General features: G+C 47.0%; 1 protein-coding gene across 1 annotated transcript; it reads right to left on the bottom strand.

The window, feature by feature from the left end:
* Positions 1-503: 503 nt before the first annotated feature.
* On the bottom strand, positions 504-13448 carry CHD9NB (CHD9 neighbor). Its single transcript, XM_070388435.1, has 2 exons — positions 12914-13448; positions 504-1592 (listed from the first exon to the last, which is right to left on the bottom strand). Exon 2 carries the CDS (start codon positions 1483-1485, stop codon positions 1327-1329), a length of 159 nt encoding a protein of 52 aa, XP_070244536.1. The 5' UTR covers positions 1486-1592; positions 12914-13448; the 3' UTR covers positions 504-1326.
* Positions 13449-22674: the final 9226 nt, after the last annotated feature.

The raw sequence follows: 22674 nt of genomic DNA, 5'->3' as shown, positions 1-22674 counted from the left end.
AATGGCCCTCACTACACACAGGCTGGAACAGGACATGGATTTCCATTTACTTGTGGGAAAGACCCCCCACACTTAATGCAGGACTCTGCAGGGGTGAATTCAGCTGCTGGGGGGAAGTCAAATCTGGGGCTCAAATCTGGGTTCTGCCCCATCCTGGCTGGCCATGCTCAGGCAAGTTATTTAATCTCTTACTACCTCAACCTTCTCATCTATTAAATGGGGATGGTTGTGGTGGTTACATTAAACCACTCGTGTAAATCCTCACCGTGATGCCTGAAACCAAGCAAAGGCTCATAGCCCCGTTTCTCACTCACGTTCTACTGATTTACACCCACCCTTCCCCGCTGATCCTCTAATCTCAGCTCCCCAGTCCTGTCTTTCAAACGTGTTGTGTCATCATTTATTTGCAAACATGTCTGTTTGATTTCAAATTAAAATGCTTCTGAGTCGCATTAAAAACAAAACACATGCAAGGAGGGGAAAAAGAGAGGCTGACAGACATATGAGTAAACAGCGAAATATTTCCGAAGGCTGGATACAGACAGCTCAAACGCTTGAGGGCTCAGGCTGACAGACTCTTGATGGGAAGAGACACAGGAACATCAGCAGAGGGGCATTTTTCTGGGGATTAAAACACCAGGATGGGGAAACCCTCCTCCTTCCTTCCCACCAGTACTCAGGGTTCCGCTTACTGGATGATCAAGGCCTTGTTGTCTTCCATTGCCATGATCACAGTCTGGTTCTGATTGTTCCCATAACTCATTAACAGTTCTCCAAGTTAAATATTGAAGTGCTCAAACAAACAGTGTGGACTGAGCCAAACCCCAAAACTTCCTGTGAGGGGCACTGGCTATTCAGCCAGCTGTTAGAAAAAGGAGAGGGAGGGATAAAACAAGACAAAACAAGAAACTGAGAGCCACACATCCCCATCAGCACTATGGCCAGAAAGCTTTCGGAGTTCAGAAAAGTGAAGCATGTGGAAGGATGGGGGGGTCATAGGACCATCACATCTCAGCCGCAGAGATTGATCAGAGTCAGAGCAGTCAGCCAGGGGGCTCAGGGAAGAGTCCCATCATGTGAGAAGACTTCTTTCATCCTCTCTGTCTATCAGGGAGCTGGGGAAATAGGGCTACCGGGGCTGTGACCCCTCACAGCTCCAGAGCAAAGCCTGGTGAAGGTGACTTCTGAAGGCTGGATCCTGAAGGTGGGGATTTCCCTCTCCTCCTTCTCCTTGGAGCTTCTCAGGACGGGGCTCCTCTCAAGTTTCGCTGGCCAAAGGCAGTTCCAGGGATGAGGTGAGGGTCCGCGAATCCAGAGAGAAGCATCTCAGTTCTTCTGCTCCGGGGCGCCATCCTTCAAGGAGGTGTCTCTGCTGTCCCCGGCCTCTGGGCCAGCCCCCAGATTTGGCTCCTCTCCCTCGGGCTGCTCTGCGGGTTTCTGGGACTCCCCCGCCACCTCGGTGCTCTTGCTGGAGTGGCACCCCATCTCAGTCGGACACAGAGGGCGAGCGCCCTGGGAGGTCCTGCGGTGAGTAGGGTCTGTACGGCTGATCCGAGGGGGCCAGAGTTAAATAACCCTTCCTCAGAGCACAGCTGAAAGAGAACGGATTTGGTTTCCATGGTCACCGGGAGACACCAGTCCAATCTGCATAATGACAACGCCGCCCCCTAACCCCCTCCTTCCTCTGCATCTCTGGGGTGGGCTGAGCCTGGAAGGGGGCCCTTCCGGCTAAGCCAACTAGTTCTCAGAACCAAGCCCTATTCATTCCATCAGAAGAATTCCCTTTTGTTTAACCTGTAACTTCTTTACAAATTACAACCCCCCACCTAGTTACCTGTAAACACCAGGCCTCTCTTCTCATGCAAAGAAAGCCCTGTTACTAAGCAACTGGCTGTGCCCTTCCTCCTTGTCCCAGGGTCATATCAGTTCCTGGGGCTCACAGACCCCCCACTTGGAGGCCATCCCCACCCTAGAATGCCACCTCCACCCAGGGTTGAAGAAGAATGGGAAGGGAAGTCCTAAGACCGTGGATTCCAGGGGTTACCCAAACAAGTAAGTAAAGAAAAGAACTAGCATTAACGGTGCTATGTTAAATATGAAAGTTGGTAACAGTAAATCCTAAGAGTTCTCATCACACACACACACACACACAATTTTTTGTTCCTTTAATGTTGTATCTTTAAGAGAGGATGGATGTTCATTCATCTTATTGTGCTAATTATTTCATGATATAGGAAAGTCGAAACATTAGGCTGTATACCTTAATTCATACAGTGCTATCAGTCATGCTCAGTTACTCAGTTGTTGGGCTCTTTGTGATCCCGTGGACTGTAGCCCACCAGACTCCATGGTCCATGGAATTTTCCATGGCAAGAATACTGGAGTGGGTTGCCATTTCCTACTCCAGGGAATCTTCCCACCCCAGGGATCAAACCTGAGTCTCTTGCACCTCCTTCACAGCAGGCGGATTCCTTACCACTGAGCCACCAGGGAAGCCCTATGTCAATTACATCTCAATAAAACTGGAAGAAAAATAAACAAATAAATAAATAAGCAGATTAGCAGGTACCAAGTGCTACTCTGTGCCAAGCACAATTTACATTCATCATCTTGTTTTATCCTCACAACCATCCCAAGAGGTAGGTTGTGTTATTTAACTTTCATTTAACAGATGGAGACACTGAGATTCAGAAAGACTGAAAAACTTATTTAAGGTCTAACAGCCAGGAAATAGCAGGGGTGGGATTTGAACTCGGGTCCCTCAGATTCCCCTCTAATACCATTCTCATTTATTTTAAAGTCCCCATCAGACCATCTTCATGCACCATCATATGTGTAATCAATTTGGGAGGCCTGTCATTGCTCTTTTAATCTGGACATATGAGTAAAGGTTTTCAAAGCTGTGAACGAATTTCTATATATTTTTTAAGTTTTTTTTTTTTTTTTTGGTGGTGCTGGGTCTGTGTTGCTGCAAGCAGGCTTTCTCTAGTTGCATGCGTGGGTTTCTCATTGCAGTTATTGTGAAGACCAGGTTCTAGGGATTTCAGGCTTCAGTAGCTGTGGCACATGGGCTTAGTTGCTCTGAGGCATGTGGGATCTTCCCGAATCAAGGATCCAACTCACGTCCCCTGCACTGGCAGGTGGATTCTTAACCACTGAACCACCAGGGAAGCCAAACACTCTATATTTGACTTCTATTTTATTTCTGATCACCTTGCTTTTCTTTTCCTAACTCCGAAAGGAGCCCGATAATTCTGGCCCAGCTCCCAGGAAGCTGGAAAGAGGATCAGGCAGGTCTACGAAGTAGCTTTTCAGAGAAGCACAGAGTGTACTCTTTTCCAAGTATGCACAAAGCCATCGAAAGTGACTAGCTCCCATTCACTGATGGAGGGGAGGGTACATGCCAGCCTCGGATATCTCACACAAGTCCCCTCGTTTACTCATCACAATCAGACAGCCCCACGTGGGAGTACTATTAAGCCACTCTAGAGGTGAAATAATTGAGTCCAGAGTGGTTAGGTCAATGGCCTGAGGTCAACTCTGTGTCTGGCAGTCAGTTCAGGATGCTGCCTGCAAGCTCTGGAATCTTCCCAGTCCTTGCCCCCCACCCCCCGCCCCGCCCTGCCCCCACTGCCTTAGGTTCATGCCATTTATCTTCCAGGATTTAGGCATTCAGTGATCCACAAGAATGTGGTAAGCCTTCCCTATAAATCACCTGCCTTTGAATGAGCTTCTTGCCAACCAGGCTGGCAGAATGACAATTAGGAAGACATTTAATGTTGTCAATTCACCTCTCCCATATAAACCCCAAAGTACAGTCTGGAGGTGTCAGGGTGGGAGAAGGAGGTTGCATTTGCCTTCCGATTAATTAGAGGCCCTAATTAAGGCAAATGCTCATTCGATACTGAGATGCTAAGCCAATGATTCTCTCGTGAAACCTCCAGATTAATCATGCTTATACCAACTCAGCACAAAAGACAGGCAGCAGGAGCAGCGAGGAGACAGGTAAAACCCTCAGGTTGGGCTTGGCTTAGTTTAGAGGTGTGGCTGGTGAGAACAGATGAGGGCCCTTTTCAGAGTGAATCTGGAGAGAAGCTTTGCCTTGCCCGTGACGCCCACACCCAGGAGAGGTTACACAATCGTGGGGCCCACGTGAAATTAAAATGTGGGCCCTTGTTCAAAAATTACTAAGAATTTCAAGACGGTGACAGTAGAACTTTAAATAAAGCATAAAGGCCCATGAAGCCAGACTTGCCCACACCTAACCTCTTCCCTAATTTTTTCAGAAATGGATTCACCTCTGATGAAGACTGTAATTGGCCAGATCACTAGCTGGCTCTGCCTAGGGGACATTGCCCTAGGAACAGAATGAGGCCAGTGAAAAGACAAGGAAAGAGAAATGGGGTATGGACCACCCAATAATGGATAGGACTTCAGTAGGATAATTTCAATACATTTTCAGCTTTAAAATGCCTTCTTAACTTTTACTACCTATACAACATAGCATGCAGAAGATATCAACATACAGAACAAATAGGGAGACTCCCCTTGTGGTCCAGTGGTTGAGAGTCCACCTTACTGTGCCAGGGACCCAGGTTCGATCCCTGGTCGGGGAACTGGGATCCCGTGTGCCTTGGAGCAGCTAGGCCTGTGTGTTGCAACTACTGAACCCAAGCGTCATGATGAAGAATCCCATGTTACACAGTGAAGATACACGTGCCACAACTAAGACCTGATGCAGCCAAAAAAAAATAATTAATAAATATTAAAAAAAAAAAAAAAAGAACAGATAGGGACTTGCTGGTGGTCAAGCAAGTGGTTAAGACTCCCTGCTCCTAATGCAAGTTTCCCAGTTCAATCCAGGGTTGGCAAACTAAACTAAATCCCTGGTTAAAAAAACTACAAATAAAAACTACTGATATCACATGTTGGCAAAGCTTCAGAGCAACCAGAACTCTCATATGTTCCTGGTGGGAATGCAAAATGGTAACATCACTGTGGAAAACAGTCCGGCAGCTTCTCATACGGTTAAACATACACTTACCATAGACCATTTACCCATATCAGTCTGCTCAGGCGGCCATAAAAAAATGCCACCAAATTGGTAACCTAAACAATAGACATTTTCTCCCAGTTCTGTAGGCTAAGACATCCATAAGCAAGGTGTGGGCAAGTTTCGTTTCTGGAGGGATATTTTTTTCCTGGTTTGTAGACAGCCACCTTCCTGATATATGTTTACATGGCCTTTCCCCTGCGCTCACAAAGATAGAGAACTCTGCAGGCCCTTTCTCTTATAAGGACACTAATTCAATGGGATTAGGACTCCATCAAACCTAATGACCTCGGTGCATGCTCACAAGCTCAGTCGTATCTGACTCTTTGTGACGCTATGGACTGCAGCTCACCAGGCTCCTCTCTCCATGGGATTTCCCAGGCAAGAATACTGGAGTGGGTTGCCATTTCCCTCTCCAGAAGATCTTTCCAGCCCAGGGATCGAACCCACATCTCCTGCATCTCCTGCACTGCAGGCAAATTCTTTCCCACTAAGCCACCAAGGAAGCCCTAAAGGCCCAATCTCCAAATGCAGTCACATTGGGGATTAAATTCAACATATGAATTTGGGGAGGGACACATTCAATCCATAACAGTGTCTAAGGGAAATGAAAACCTATCAGTTCAGTTCAGTCACTCAGTTGTGTGCGACTCTTTGTGACCCCATGAACTGCATCACACCAGGCTTTCCTGTCCCTCACCAACTCCCAGAGTTTGCTCAAACTCATGTCCATTGAGTTGGTGAGGACATCCAACCATCCCACCCTCTGTTGTCCCCTTCTCCTCCCACCTTCAATCTTTCCCAGCATCAGGGTCTTTTCCATTGAGTTGGTTCTTTGCATCAGGTGGCTAAAGTATTGGAGCTTCAGCTTCAGCATCAGTCCTTCCAATGAATATTCAGGGTTGATTTCCTTTAGGATTGACTGGTTGGATCTCCTTGCTGTCCAAGGGACTCTCAAGAGTCTTCTCCAACACCACAGTTCAAAAGCATCAATTCTTTGGCACTCAGTTTTCTTTATGGTCCAACTCTCGTATCCATATATGACTACTGGAAAAACCATAGCTTTGATTATTCAGACCTTTATTGGCAAAGTAATGTCTCTGCTTTTTAATATGCTGTCTAGGTTGGTCATAGCTTTTCTTCTAAAGAACAAGTGTCTTTTAATTTCATGGTTCAGTCACCATCTGCAGTGATTTTAGAACCCCCCAAAATAAAGTCTGTCACTGTTTCCATTGTTTCCCCATCTATTTGCTATGAAGTGATGGGACCAGATGCCATGATCTTTGTTTTCTGAATGCTGAGTTTTAAGCCAGCTTTTTCACTCTCTTTCACTTTCACCAAGAGGCTCTTTAGTTCCTCTTTGCTTTCTGCCATAAGGGTGGTATCATTTGCATATCTGAGGTTATTGATATTTCTCCTGGCAATCTTGATTCCAGCTTGGGCTCATCCAGTCCAGCATTTTCCATGATGTACTCCACATATAAGTTAAATAAGCAGGGTGACAATATACGGCCTTGACATACTCCTTTCCCAATTTGGAACAACAGTCTGTTGTTCCATGTCTGGTTCTAACTATTGCTTCTTGACTGCATACAGATTTCTCAGGAGGCAAGTAAGGTGGTCTGGTATTCCCATCTCTTGAAGAATTTTCCACACTTTGTTGTGATCCACACAGTCAAAGGCTTTGGCATAGTTAATAATGTAGGTGTAGATGCTTTTCTGGAACTCTCTTGCTCTTTCTATGACCCAACAGATGTTGGCAATTGATCTTTGGTTCCCCTGCCTTTTTGAAATCCAGAAAACCTGTGCTCACATGAAAACCTGTACATGAACATTTAGAGCAGCTCTATTAATAATCAATAATTAGAAACAATCCTGGAGAAGGCAATGGCACCCCACTCCAGTACTCTTGCCTGGAAAATCCCATGGACGGAGGAACCTGGTGGGTTTCGGTCCATGGGGTCGCAAGAGTCGGACACAACTGAGCGACTTCACTTTCACTTTTCACTTTCATGCATTGGAGAAGGAAATGGCAACCCACTCCAGTGTTCTTGCCTGGAGAATCCCAGGGACGGGGGAGCCTGGTGGGCTGCGGTCCATGGGGTGCACAGAGTCAGACACAACTGAAGTGACTTAGCAGCAGAAACAATCCAAATGTGAATGGATAAAGAGTGGTACGACAGATAAACCTTCATACAACAGATTATTACTCAGCAATAAAAAGGGAAACTTGCAGTTACGTGTAACAGATTTGATGAATTTCAAAGATATTCATAAGTCAAAGAAGCCAGTCTCAAAGGATTATCTACTGCTTGATTTCACTCACATGACATTCTCAGAAAGACAAAAATATAAGGATAGAGAGAACTTCCCTGGCGATCCAGCAGTTAAGACTCTGTGCTTCCACAGCAAGGGGGTACGGATTCAATCTCTGGTCAGGGAACTAAGATCCCACATGCCAATCAGGCAAAAAACTATATATATATACACACACACACACACACACATATATATATATACATACATATATATGTATGTACAAGGATATATAGGGCTTCCCAGATAGCACTAGTGGTAAAGAACCTACCTACCAATGCAAGAAACATAAGAGATGTGGGTTCCCTCCCTGGGTCGGGAAGATCCCTTGGAAGAGGGCACGGCAACCCAGCCCAGTATTCTTGCTTGGAAAATCCCCATGTACAGAGGAGCCTGGCGGGCTACACTCCATACGGTCACATAGAGCAGAACACGACTGAAGTGACTTAGCACGCACCATATATAAAGATGGAGAACAGATCAGCGGTGTCACTACAAAGTTATAGCTTGAAAGAGTTTTTTTTGGTTTTCTGTGTCCTCTTTGTGGTGCTAGTTACACAAATCTATACACGTGCTCAAATCATAGAACTGTACACCAAAATGTTTTTAAAATCAAATTTGCTGTATATTAATTTAACAAAAAAAAATGTTAAGAGCATCCAAACAAGCAAACAAAAATAAATAAAAACTGTTTTGCCAGGAGCCTAGGGGCTTATTTGCCATCTGGTCCTAGTACTCCAGATCATTTAAAATCCTTTCTCTCCTGCTTTTCATTTGAACAAACAAACAAACACACCTGCCCCTAATTTACCTTGACAGCTGTTTGTTGAGCCACATGGTACAAGGTTCCATTTGGGGTGCCATGTGCTTTCCAGAACCATAGTGAATTTCCATTAAGGAGGCCTGGATGTGCAGGCAGAGGGGGTTCTATGAAGGTAACTTGAAAGCTCTGGCTATAGGCAGGGGCGTGGCCAGCCCAAGCACCCTGCAGGAAGGGAGCTGGGCCATAAGCATCCCAACCTCACTGTCCTCTCTCCCTCTAGTCCCTCCCAGGTCTCCTGTCGGCCAAACCCAACTTGAAGTCAGTGGACACAGAAGCCTTTGGCTCTTGCTCGTTTAGGTCAGTCCCCCAGGATGCAGAGCAGGGTAGAAAAGGAGAGCGGATGTGGAGAGTAAAGAAATCATTTAGCACAATCCACGTGGATCATGTTCTCAAGGGCACAGAATCTGCAGGGGGAGGCAACATCTCTGCAGGGAATTAAACTGTGAGGCAGAATGCAGTGCTATAATACAGGGAAAAGGGCACGTTGGAAAAGAGGGAGAGGGAGCGGTTTCCCAGAGATGGACCCAGAAGCATGAACAGAAAACTAGCTGGTAGAGGAGGAACTAATATCCTGGCCCAAACCAAGAAGGCAAATCTGTCCTGAGGAGTTCAGTTCATTTCATCATTCGTTTGTGGAAAGACAGCTAATAACTCATGTGGCTCAGTGGTGAAGAACTGCCTACCAATGCAAGAGGTGCAAGAGATGTGAGTTCGATCCCTGGGTCAAGAAGATCCCCTAGAGGAAGAAATGGCAACCCACTCCAGTATTCTTGCCTGGGCAATCCCAAGGACAAAGCAGCCTGGCACACTACAATCCATGGGGTTGCAAAGAGTTGGACATGACTGAGCGACTAACAGGGTTAGAAGCATCAGATTCAGGAGCTTCCCTTGTGGTCCAGTGGCCAAGACTCCTCAGCCGCCCCAGGTTCATTCCTGGTCAAAGAACTAGATCTCACATGTCGAAACTAAGAGTTCACATGTCACAGCTAAAGATCCTCAGGCCGCTACGAAGACTGATCTTTCATGCCACAACTCTGATTTGACGCGGCCAAATAAACAAATAAAAAGAAGCATCCCTATTCAGCATGAGAGGGACTGGAGACTGAAAACCAACTCTATAGTGCACATGCTGTACATGTACAGCATGTTGTTTAACCTCTCTGACTCTCAGTTTCCTGGGCTTTTGGAAAGAATCAGTGACACAGCATATATGTCATCCTGCTAATACATCTCATATCTGGCAGGGTTTGCATGTGCAGTTCGTGACCAAAAAGTGACCGACCTTACTTCTGCCATGAACATACTAGGGCCCCCAAAATCAAGTTGCCATTCAGTGCAAGGGCCAGCCTCACAAGATCAAGTACCCTTCCTAGGATGGGTATCAGCCCCTTTCCTGTTGGTCTCTGGCATCCTCGCCTCCTTCCTTCTCTACCCCTCCTTCTGCCAGGGTCCTGACTTCCTGCCCATGCCCCCAGTGCCCCCATTTCTAGCTCCACCCACCTTGAAGGGTAGAGGATTCTCACCCTCTTTTGGGGGGTGGGGCTCTCCACCCAGCTTGAGGGATCTTAATTCCCTGCCCAAGGATTGAACCCTCAGTGAAAGCCCTGAATTTGAACCACTAGACTGCCAGGGGCTTCCCCTCACCTTCTATAATGGAGCATCATTCTGGAAGACAAACAAGCTCTTACCTACTAAAAAAATAGGTTACATCTCACAGCATGAATTTATTAAAAAACAAAATGCAGCAAAAAGAATTCTCCCTTTGAAGGAAAGAATGGACAGAACAGGAGCACAGAGGGATGCAGATGAGATGCCCTTGTCCTCCTGCCCCATGTCTAAGACACGGTGTCCAGCGAGGCTGTCCAGGTGCTCAGTCAACAGTAGTGAAGTGCTCAAAGGCAAAGGCTGTGCAGGCGGGCAATCCAAATTCAGGTCTTGGCCACACGGCTTGCTAACTCTCTTACCCAACAGCAATTACTTAAGAGTTACAGACCTCAGTTTCTTCCTCAATAAAATGGGTGAAATGATTGCTTCATAGGATTATTATTATTATTAAACCAGTTGATCTAAAATTCTGAGTGCCAGGACTTTCCTGGAGGTCCAGTGGTTAAGAATCTGCCTTGCAGTGCAGGGGACACAGGTTCGCTCCCTGGTCGGGGAACTAAGATCCCACATGCCATGGAGCAACTAAGCCTGTGTGCTGCAACCACTGAGCAACTAAGCCCAAACACCACAACTGGAGCCCAATCACCACAGCTAGAGGGAAAAGATCCTGCATGATGTGACAAAGGTCCTGTGTGCTGCAACTAGACCAATGCAGCCAAAATAAATGTTTAAAAATAATTTTAAAAAAATTCTTAGTGCTGGGAACTCCTTGGTGGTCCACTGGTTAGGACTCCATGCTTTCACCACGAAGGGCCTGGGTTCAATCCCTGATTGGGGAACTAAGATCCCCCAAGCTGCACAGCCAAATAAAATTCTTAGTGCCTAATATGTTACAAGACTTCCCAGGTAGCTCAGACAGTAAAGCGTCTGCCTACAGTGCAGGAGACCCGGCTTCTATCCCTGGGTCAGGAAGATCCCCTGAAGAAGGAAATGGCAACCCACTCCAGTACTCTTACCTGGAAAACCCCATGGACAGAGGAGACTGGGAACCAACAGTCCATGGGGTCGGAAAGAGTCGGACATGACTGACTTCACTTTAATATGTTACAAATTATTTTTTTTATTATTGACACTACTTCTACCTATCAAACATGGCTCAGGCCCTCAAGGAGATCATTTATGGAGAAGCTGTGGATAAAAACAGACCTGTTGACAACCACAGTCCCCCAAACTCTGTAATTAGTGGAATGAACAGAATACTAGAAGAACTCAGAGGAGAAATTCTTTAGGAAACCTTTAACCTCATCAGGCGATGCCTGGCATCAGAATCAAGAGGTTATGCTCTAAAGCTAGGTCCTTGCCTGGGCAAGCGTTGGGGCACAGGAGGGTGGTGTGTAGGGCGGAGAAGGGAGCTCCTGCAAGGCATGAAAGTGACTCAGAGACACTTTAAAGTGGCAGAATGGGAAGTGTACCTGTCAGCACTTCTCTGATAGATTCACCTTGACCAGGGCACGAACGGGCCCTGGGTAGGCTGGGGGTGGCCCCTACGACACACACACACACACACCCTCGTCACTCCAGGTACTGCCCATAGATAATCCTCCCTCCCCCTCCTTCTGTCCTCGATGGTCACTTTGACCAGATGACACCAGTACAGAGAGACCAAAGTTTAAATAGGCACAGGCAGGTGGGGGTAGGGGTGGGAGAATGAACCCAGGTCTCACTGTCACTAATTGTCTCTAATATTTCCACTTGGGTCAACTTCTCCCCAACTACCACCCCAGAGATAAACTGCCTTAAAAGAAGACTTGCCAAACTTGCCTCCATCACCAGGGCACTCTCCACTTTTGGTGCCCTATCGATTGCTACATTAAAAAAAAAAAAAAAAACCCTGTACTTATCCTGCCAAGAGCTCAATTACATTGCATTGCATCTGTGTGTGTGCTAAAAGTTAATGTGTTACATAAAGGTGAATTCAACAAGGGCAGAGACTTCAAGGTGTTTTGTCCTTTCTAGTATCTTCTATTCATAGGAAAGTATCTGGTGCATAGTAAGTGCTCAGTTAACATGGGTTGGAGGAATAAAAATAAATGAAATGTACACACTTTCAATAATTCACCATTTTCCTGACCTTAATAAGCAGCTAACGGGTTCTCAGCCTAGGGCGGTGCTCCCCCAACCCAGGAGACGATTGGAAATATGAAGGGGTGGTTTTGGTTGTCACAATGACTTCAGGGTGGCTACTGGCATTTAGCGCCAAGGAATCAGAGACGTAAATGTCCAGCAGTGCCAGGACGGCTCCAACCAAAGAAATGTCAATGTCAAAGGCGCCCTGGTCAGAAATATAACCTGCATTGCCAACTCCTTAGGAGCCTGTGTCTCTGGGCTCTACACACAGGGTGTGATACAGACTGGATGTTTAATAACAGGGAAAGAAAGGTAACTGCTAGGGGGTGGGAGGATAGGAAATGGAGGGTGGCATGGGGTGGGGGTGGGGTGGGGTGGGGGCGGCGTGGGGTGGGGGTGGGGGCGGGGCTAAAAGAAAGAATCGCTAGTAGGGCAAAGGCCTCCCTGGGTTTGAGAGAGGCCCAGTCCCTTGCATCTTCTGATGCTCGCAATATATTTAAAAGATTCGGCTCTGCCAAGTCGGGGTGTACTGAAAGCTTCTGGATGAAAGGCAAGATCCCTGAGTCCGGCCAGGAAAATCCCAGAATGGATCTCAGGCCAGCAGCCAAGGCCTGGCTGCCTCTCCGTGCCCCCAAGAGAAAGTTCAGCAAGTTCAGGTTCCAGTGCCCTCTAGGGAGTGAAGGTGATCCCACCCAGCCGGGATTTGCGCCCAGGGTGCGCAGCGTGCTGGAAAACCGCCCACGTGGGCAGCCGGGGCAGCATTTCCGCCCGGGACCTACCGCTCTCCCACCTCCCCGCCCGGTCCCCGCGCCTCCGCCCCGCGCCCACTAGGTGGCGCCTGCGCTCTAGTGGGCGCCTCTCGGGCGCAGACGAAAGCGACAGCGGAGCCCCGGCGACAGATCGAACCGGAGTCGCAGGATTCCGGGGACCGGAGGGCAGCGCCGGCAGCCAAGGTAGGAATTCCCGAGCCCCGGGCGTTTCCTGCGAACCTCTGTGGTCGGGGTGGGCCCCGCGGCGGCCGCCGAGGTCGGCTGGCGGTCTCGGTAGATAACCAGACAGGTCGGAGCGGCTGCACGTGTCGTTGCCTGCGGGGACCCGGAGACCCGCCGTCTGCAAGCTGGGCCTCGGGGCACAGCTGGACGCCAGAACGCTCGCACGCAAACATCCTCCGCTGGCTGGTTCCTCTGGAGAGCCTGCCCGAATCCCCCAGCAGCCAGTCCTAGGCGGAGAAAAGAGTTACTGCTCCCCAAATCGACTTCAGCGTTGGAGCCAAGGGCTGATCCAAAAGCACCATTTCTCCAACTTGCCTGCACGCTGGAATCGCTTGGGGGAGCATGAAAAAAATGCCGATGCCCCGTAGCCCTCCACCCCACCCCGCTCCGAGGCTCAGATGGAAGTGGTCTGGGTTGGGGCCTTGGACCTCTGAATATTGCAGAGCTTCCCAGGCGATTCCAACTAGCAGCTAAGGGTGAGGACCCTTGACCCAAAGGGTTGGAGGAAAAGGAAGACGGTTGTTACAGCCCACAATGCTGATTCTCCTCCTCCTCCTTCTTCTTCAGGGAGTCTTTTAAGCAGGAAATATCTCCGCCTTTGAGCTGTCAAAGCCAAGATAACAAACCAACATCCTCCCTCCCAACAGGGCTGGTACTGAAAGGGTTGAACTCGAAAGTGGGCAGGGAACAGAAAGACACAGATGTAGAATATGAGAGAAGACTCTTGGGGAAAAGGGGGCTTGTCCTTACCCTGATCCCACAGAAGTTCAGGGGGCCACCTGGAGCAGCCCTCATCATTTTAGTAAATGCTATGTTTACAGTGAGCCTAGACTTAGAGTTCCCAGAGCCAGCCCTCCCTGGGCTGTGTGGCCCTCAAAAACTCATAGAATCACTCTTAGCCTCAGTTTCTTCATCTGCAAAATGGGTATGATCGTATAAAACTCTTAGATTTGCCATGGAAATTATTGACCACAAGAGGTAATGTTTCCCAAGTGCTCACCTGTGCCTGGCACGATGCTAAATGCTTCCTGTGTGTGGGCACATCTACTCCTCACCCTGACCCACAAGGCATTAACTATACTAACTACCCCGTTTGATGGCCGAGGAAGCTGGGGCTCAGAGAGGCCAAGGAACGTGCTCAGAGTTAAATAATTAATTAGAAGCAGATCCTGTGTTTGAATCCAGGCAGTTTGATTCTAGAGCCCGTGGCAAAAGTACAATGAGTTGCTGTTTCCCTTTTTGATGGAGGAAACATAGAAAAAGCACATTACACAGGGCAGCTCATGGTGCCTCCTCTGCAAACACTAGCTGGCATTGCTTCCAGTGGAGCACTTTCACAGAACTGACTCATGGGCTCATTTAAATTGGATGTCTTGTGGAAAGCCTACTGTGTGCCAGGTTGTAATCCAGATGCTACAGATCCAACAGTGGGTAAGAGGCAAACGAGCCCTCAGTGAACTCACACTCTAGTGAATGAGAGAAATGAGAAGGAAGTACAGTGGATCCTCCTTGTTTGCAGACTCTGTATTTGCGAATTCTCCCACTCGCTAAAATTGATTTGTAACCCCCAAATCGGTATCTTCAGCACTTCTCATGGTCATTCATGGACGTGAACAGGATGGCAGAAAATTCGAGTCACTCAACACACTTGTTCCCACCCGAGGTCGAAACGAGATGACCCTGCCTTCTTGTTCCAACTCTCAGAACTGAGCAAGCATCCCTTTTATGGTCTGTTTAGTGCCTTGGCTTGTTTTTTGTTGTTTTCGCATTTTTTGTGTGTTTTGTTGGTGATTTTGCTGTTTAAAAATCACCCCCAAGACCAATTTGCCGCATGACTCAGGGAACTCAACCCGGGGCTCTCTAACAACCTAGAGGGATAGGATGGGGTGGGAGGTGGGAAGGAGGTCAAAGAGGGAGGGGACACATGAATACCTCTGGCCGACTCATGTTGATGTAAGGCAGAGGCCGAGGAAATGGCAATGCACTCCAGTCCTCTTGCTGGAGAATTCCACGGACAGAGGAGCCTGGCAGGCCACAGTGCATAGGGTTGCAAAGAGTTGGACACAAATGAGTGACTTAAATTTCTTTCTAACACAATATTGTGAAGCAATTTTCCTTCAATTAAAAATAAGTTTGGGGAAAAAAATCAGCCCCCAAACATACTGCTGAAGTGCTGCTATCTAGCGTTCCCAAGCCCAGGAAGGCTGTGTTGTGCCTTATGGGGAAAATGTATATTTGATAAGCTTTGTTCAGGCCTGAGTTGTAGTGGTACTGGCCGTGAGTTCAATGTCAGTGAATCAACAATATATATTAAATAAGGGGTAATGAAACAGAAACACACATAAAACAAGGTTAGGTATTGATCTGTTGAGGAAAATGTGACCAGAGGCTTGCAGAAACCTACCCTTAGGTTGTTCCCTTTAGGAGCAGTGGTTCAGTATTTGCTAATTTCATGTTCATGGCAGCTTCAGAGAACATAACCACTGTGAATAATGAGAATTGACTCTAATTAGAAATTACTGCACATGCAGTGAGAGAATCCAGCACAAAGATGGAGAGGCATACCGAAGGGACCTGCCTTGGATTGAGGGTTAAAAAGGCTGAGAAGCAGCCAGACAGAGGGTGGGATGGGGAAAACATGTTCCAGGGAGGAAAAACAGCATATGCAAAGGCCAACAGGTAGCAAAGTCAAGGAGCTCAAGAAAAGCCAGTGTGCAGGGCGTGTGGAGGAAGCAGAAGTCTAATACTGTAGTAATATGCTGGAGAAGGAGTCTGGGGCCAGGTGGCAGTGTTTCGTGGGCAGCTCTCCTTGCGTCCAGTTAGCACAGAAATCCTGGCAGGCGAGGCAGGATAGTTTTTACCTTTGACAGGTGATGAAATTGATGCCCTGGACAACTATATGCCTTGCTCAAGGTTATACCACTGGTAAGCGGTAAAACCCACCTCCCCAACCTGATCTGGATCTAATGTTGAACAGACGTTTGAGTGTTGGTCTGAGATCTCAGGACATGATCTTGGTCCAGGGATTTGGTTTGGTTTGGGGAGAAATCAGTTACTGAATGAAGCCATCCAGAGCGGATGAAACCACCTGGAACAGCAGAGTGTGGGAGAAGACAAGATCTCATGTCCTTTTAAAAATGAAATTATTCTTGGTGTTAAAACGTTAATGTCTCAGGAGAAGAGTCCTAAGTACCTGCAGAGAGCAGAGGGAGGCCACAGAGATGTAAGAAAAGGAAATGTGAGTGGCTGATCCAAAAAACCCCTCAATACTAGGTCTGGTGATAGGCTGTCCACCCAGGGGCAACAAGGTCTCAATCTGCCTCTTGTCCCCACAGGATAATGATCTGGAATAGGGGTCAGCAAACCCTTCTGTAAATGTTTTGAGTGTTGCGGACCATAGAGTTTCAGCTGTTGCTGTTGTTCAGTTGCTAAGTTGTGTCTGACTCTTTGTGACCCCATGGACTGCAGTACACCAGGCTTCCCTGTCCTTCGCTGTCTCCCAGAGCTTGTTCAAACTTATGTCCATTGAGTTGGTGATGCCATCCAACCATCTCATCCTCTGTTGCCCCCTTCTCCTCCTGCCCTCAATCTTTCCCAGCATTAGAGTCTTTCCAGTGAGTTGACTCTTTGCATCAGGTGGCCAAAGTATTGGAGCTTCAGCTTCAGCATCAGTCCTTCCAGTGAATATTCAGGGTTGATTTCCTTTAGGATTGACTTGTTTGAAACTCATTAGGGTTTAAGTTGCAGCTACTCAACCCTGCAGTTATGGAGTAAAAGCAGCCATAGATGGTATGGGACTGAATGAGTGTAGCTGTGTTTCCAATAAAACTTCATTGATGGATGTTGAAATCTGGGTTTTATATCATTTTTATGGGCCACAAAACGTTATTCTTGTTTTGATTTTTTCCCCAACCATTTAAAATTGTAAAAGCCATTCTTAGCTTACAGGCTGTGAAAAAACAGGTGGGGGATGGGGGTGCCTGTGAGCCATGGGCTGTAGTTTGCTGACTCTCGATCTAGAATCATGGACCTAAGTGTCAGAAGGATACTAAATGTCCTCTTACTTGAATTCTTTCCCAATTCATGAAGCTCAAGGAGTACTCCCAGCCATTTCTTCAGCGCCATAGTTAAACTGTGCCATAGTTGGGGTTTCCCTAAAGCACATCATGAGACCAGGATTTGGGTGCCTAAAATTTATTTGGAAGGTGATCCCAGAAAGCCCAGTGAGACTGAAATGGACTGGGGAAGAAAGGAAATCCAGTAAAGGTTGTGTTGATGAATGAGTTACTGTGGGACAAAAGGCTCAGCCTCTCTGGGGATTCTTAGAGAGACTGTGTGTCCCAGTATTCCCCCAATTTCTGCATGCAGTCTGGAGAACACACCCTGTAGCCAAAAAATGCCTTCAGGTAGAAGGACGTGAGAGGCAGCAGGTGTGACTTGGAAACTGCTGCAGGTGTCCTCTGGGGGCGCTGGTGAGTATGGTGGTCTACAACGTGTTTCTAATTTTGCTTTTTGAAGCATACTGATCATACCCTTTGGAGAAGGCAATGGTATCCCACTCCAGTACTCTTGCCTGGAAAATCCCATGGACAGAGGAGCCTGGTGGGCTGCAGTCCATGGGGTCACTAAGAGTCAGAAACGACTGAGTGATTTCACTTTCACTTTTCACTTTTATGCATTGGAAAAGGAAATGGTAACCCACTCCAGTGTTCTTGCCTGGAGAATCCCAGGGACAGGAGAGCCTGGTGGGCTGTGGTCTATGGGGTCGCACAGAGTCGGACACTACTGAAGCAACTTAGCAGCAGCAGCATCAGATCATACCCTTATGGCAGAAAATGAAGAGGAACTAAAAAAACCTCTTGATGAAAGTGAAAGAGGAGAGTGAAAAAAGTTGGCTTAGAGCTCAACATTCAGAAAACTAAGATCAAAGCATCTGGTCCCATCACTTCATGGGAAATAGATGGGGAAACAGTGGAAACAATGTCATATTTTATTTTGGGGGGCTCCAAAATCACTACAGATGGTGATTGCAGCCATGAAATTAAAAGACACTTACTCCTTGAAAGGAAAGTTATGACCAAGTTAGATAGCATATTCAAAAGCAGAGACATTATTTTGCCAACAAAGGTCCGTCTAGTCAAGGCTATGGTTTTTCCAGTGGTCATGTATGGATGTGAGAGTTGGACTGTGAAGAAAGCTGAGCACCAAAGAATTGATGCTTTTGAACTGTGGTGTTGGAGAAGACTCTTGAGAGTCCCTTGGACTGGAAGGACATCCAAGCAGTCCATCCTAAAGGAGATCAGTCCTGGTTGTTCATTGGAAGAACTGATACTGAAGCTGAAACTCCAATACTTTGGCTGCCTCATGTGAAGAGTTGATTCATTGGAAAAGACCCTGATGCTGGGAGGGATTGGGGGCAGGAGGAGAAGGGGACTACAGAGGATGAGATGGCTGGATGGCATCACTGACTCGATGGACATGAGTTTGAGTGAACTCTGGGAGTTGGTGATGGACAGGGAGGCCTGGCGTGCAGCGATTCGTGGGATCACAAAGAATCAGACGCGACTGAGCAACTGAACTGAACTGAACTGATCATACCACTGGGCTTCCCTGGTGACTCAGCAGTAAAGAATCTGGCTGCCAATGCAGGAGATATGGGTTTAATCCCTGGGTTGGGATGATCCCCTGGAGAAGGAAATGGCAATCCATTCCAGTATTCATGCCTGAGAAAGCCCATGGACAGAGAAGCATGGTGGGCTATAGCCCATGGGGTCTCAAAGAGTTGGACACAACTTAGCAACTAAAAAATAACCATCATACCACTGGGTGACGGTTGAGATGATTTTGTGTGACAGACCGTCATGGCACTGAAGATCACGAAACCTCATTCGAGAAAAAGAAGTTATTTCCTTTTTAAACCATCTCTTTGATCCTGCACTGCCTCCCTCCCCAGCACTTTGCTGCTGTCTCTCCCCAGAGGAGGAGCTGCAGCTTTTCACTACCTTGAACTTGCCAGACTTTCCCTTCTGACCACAGTCTATCCCTGGCTCAGAGGGTAAAGAATATGCCTGCAAGGCAGGAGACCTGTGTTTGATCCCTGGGTTGGGAAGATCCCTGGGAGAAGGGCATGGCAACCCAATCTAGTATTCTTACCTGGAGAATTCCACAGACAGAGGAGCCTGGTGGGCTGCAGTCTGGGAGGTCGCAAAGAGTCGAATGTAGCTGAGTGACTAACACTTCATTTCCTTTTGACCACAGTCAACAAAAGAAGTCTCAGTGAAGTACCAGACTGTTTTTTGTAACACTTACTTGTCTCCCTTCTTAGGGAAAAAGCAGTAGTCCTCAAATTGAGGGGATGGAACAGGCAACAGTAGCTAGCTAAGATTTAATAACATTGTTTTATGTTTATTTGTACAGTTGCCATCTGTACATGGCAAGTGCTTCTGGCTTTGCCTTTACAGTAATAATATGAAGTTTCCTTTCAAAAAAATTTATAGAAATAATGTGTCTCCTTAAAGAAAAATAGTACATAATAGTATAAGTGATATTAGATTGTAATAAAAATAGTAATAATTGCTACCACTTACTAAGAACATACTGCTTACTGGGTGCTATTCTAAGCACTTTGCATGTATAATTTGACCAGTCCTCAGCACAATCACATGGGTTAGGTACTATTTGAGGTAGGTACAATTATTAGTGGAGAAAACAGGCATAGGAAAGTAAGGTAACTTGCCCAAAGTTATGTAGCTAGTAAGTGACAGAACTGGACAGAGGAGCCTGGTGGGCTACAGCCCATGGGGTCTCAAAGAGTCAGACATGACTTAGCTGCTAACCACCAACAACAGAAAGAGACAGAACTGGAAAATGAACCCAGGCGTTCCTGTTCCAATCTGTGTTCCCGATTAGTTACACTGCATCTCACAAACCTGACAAAGAAAGAAGAAAGAAAAAAAAGTGATAATATTTGGGACTTCCGTGGTGGTCCGGTGGTTAAGTTTTCATCTTCAAATGCAGGGGGTTCGGACTTGAACCCTGGTCCGGAAGCTAAGACCCTACATGCCTCGCAGCCTAAAAACCAAAATATAAACAGAGGCAATACTGTAGCAAATTCAATAAAGATCTTAAAAATGGTCCACATTAAAAAAAAAAAAAAAAAAAAACTTTAAAGAACTTATTTGATGATATTTGAAGGATTGATATTAAAGGGGTATTACCTTCAAAAATTCCCCTTTAGGTGGACTTCCCCAGTCGTTAAGACTCCATGCTCCCAAGGCAGGAGGCCCAGGTTCCATCCCTGGTTGGGGAACCAAGATCCTGCATGCTGTAAGATGTGGCCACCCCTCAAATTTTTTTAAGTTTCTCTACTTTATCTTGTTGAAACCTGTCTCCCTGTATCTGCCACCCCCATGGTTGCTGTACTTTCTTCCAGAACCCCAGGGAACAGATGTATCCCCCCTGCATCACTGCAGTCCTTCAGATATTTGATGGCTAGGAACCCATTGGCCCTCTGGGATCTTCCCTGCTCTAGATTAAGCACTGCCAGTTCCTTCCGCTTTCTTTCTATCAAGTGTTCTTGGCATCTCCCCCACCCCACCGCCCAAGCCCAGAATTTCTTTCTTCCTTATTCTTTTCTACTCAACAGAACTTATTTTGGTGGCTCTAGCACTTTTTTTTTGCAGGCCTCCCACAGCTCATTCGGGGCTCAGGGGAGATGGCTGTGGTCGGAGTGATTGACGTGGCAAAGAGCAGCTGGCTAGTGATGTCGGGAGAAGAACCCCTCAGGGCCAGCGTGACTGGGGCAGGGTGGAGGGGTGGGTGGGGGAAGCTGGAGGCTGGTGATGCCACTCATTCTTTGCAGGTTACAGAGGGAGAGCCTTTATCGCATGTGAAGCTGATCAGGCTGAAAGGGACAGACTCACCAAATTCACAGCAGCCTGGTGAGGAAGCCAGATCACAAATACGTGAGATGGGACAAGCACCATGAAGCAGGCTGAAATCTTCATGTCAGCCTGTCAGCACATTCTTTCCCCTGTAGAAAAGTCACGGGGGATGCCAGATTCTAGCTAGTAGGTTGGTATTCATGGAATTCAAACAAGGTGAACAAGATGAATGATTTTCATAGCCAGGATGGCCCGAGGTATTTATATCCTCTGAGGGACACAGGAGTCCAGAATGACTCTCGGCCTAATTCTCCTGCTCATGACTAATCAATAAACCAATCTTTGCCTTCCTACTGCTCCCTGGACCAATCTTAAGATTCTGATTAAGAAAGACTTCCAGGAAGCTCTGAGCTGCCTGTAAGGCTCAAGGGATTTCCACTACTGTGGACAATATGAAAGAAAAGATAAACTCTCAAAGGCTTGCTCTTTCTTACCCTTTTTTCTCAGCTCCTCACAAGTTTACCGTGTCTCTCTACCCAACATTCCTTCATTTTATGTTCATGCAATTGGCCTCTCCCATCCCTCCCATTGTCAAGTTTTGATTTGATTTCCAGGCGTTGCTCTTCCTGCTTTGACCAGAGGAACATCCTGTCCTATCCTTAAGAACTTTTGCAGATCAGTAATCACAGACGTTTCGTGTGCATACTACTGATATACTGCCCCCACATTTCAGGGTGACTTGCTGTGTCCCTCTATGTCATAGCTTCTTGCAATCAAGAAGCAGCTTTCCAGGATATTGAGTTTTGTTCCATTATAGAATTGGCAGGATCACAATTTTAAGCTGTTACTACTGTTATCACTTGTCTATGCCTGAAGACTGGGGTACAAGGTGTGTTGAAGAAAAAGGGGCCAGGAGAGGAGGTTTAAGGCACTAAACCCAATAAATTGTGGAGTATGCTGCTCGTGACCAACACTTACGCTTATCTGTAGAGTTAGGAGTGGGGCTTCCCTGGTGGCTCAGTGGTTAAGAATCCACCTGCCAACACAGGGGACAAGGGTGCCATCCCTGGTCCAGGAAGTTCCCACTTGCTGTGGAGCAACCAAGCCCATGTGCCCCAACTACTGAGCCTGTATTCCAGAGCCCAGGAACCGAACTACTGAAGCCCATGCACCCTAGAGCCACGCTCCGTAACAAGAGAAGCCACCCCCAAAAAAAAGCGAGAACCACAACAGAAAGTAGCGCCAGCTCCCCGCAACTGAGCACAGTGACGAAGACCCAGCACAGCCAAAAAGAAATAAAGGAATCTTTAAAACAAAAAACAAGGAGTTAGGAATCCTGTTGTTTTGGAGCAAAGAGACCTTTTGCCAGCCATTAAAAATGTACATTTTGGGGACTTCCCTGGTGGTCCGAGCTCCCAATCCAGGGAGTCTGGGTTCAATCCCTGGTCAGGGAACTAGATTTCACATGCCACAACTACGAGCTCGCATGCCTCGAACTAGGAACCAATGCAGCCAAATAAATAAATATATATTTTTTAAAGTGTACATTTTGTTGGGACATCCCTGGTGATCATGGTGAAAACTCCTTCCCTCGTGGTGAAGACTCCATGCTTCCAATGCAGGGGGTGCAGGTTCAGCCCCTAACAGGCGAATTAAGTCACACGGTGTGGCCCAATAAGAGATATTTATATATGTATAACTGAATCACTTTGCTGTGCACTTGAGACTTAACCCAACACTGTAAATTAACTGTCCTTCAAATTTTTTTAATGTGCACTTTGCACATAACCTCTTTTCCCACCCATATAAAGAACCTTGACTTACATAAAGGAAGATAAAATGCATTTAGAGAAGGATCTCCTGGAGCACCTCAAG

The sequence above is a fragment of the Bos mutus genome, chromosome 18, assembly GCF_027580195.1.
Source record: "Bos mutus isolate GX-2022 chromosome 18, NWIPB_WYAK_1.1, whole genome shotgun sequence".
In the NCBI taxonomy this organism is placed as follows: domain Eukaryota; kingdom Metazoa; phylum Chordata; class Mammalia; order Artiodactyla; family Bovidae; genus Bos; species Bos mutus.
This window is presented reverse-complemented; position numbering and strand designations above follow the sequence as displayed.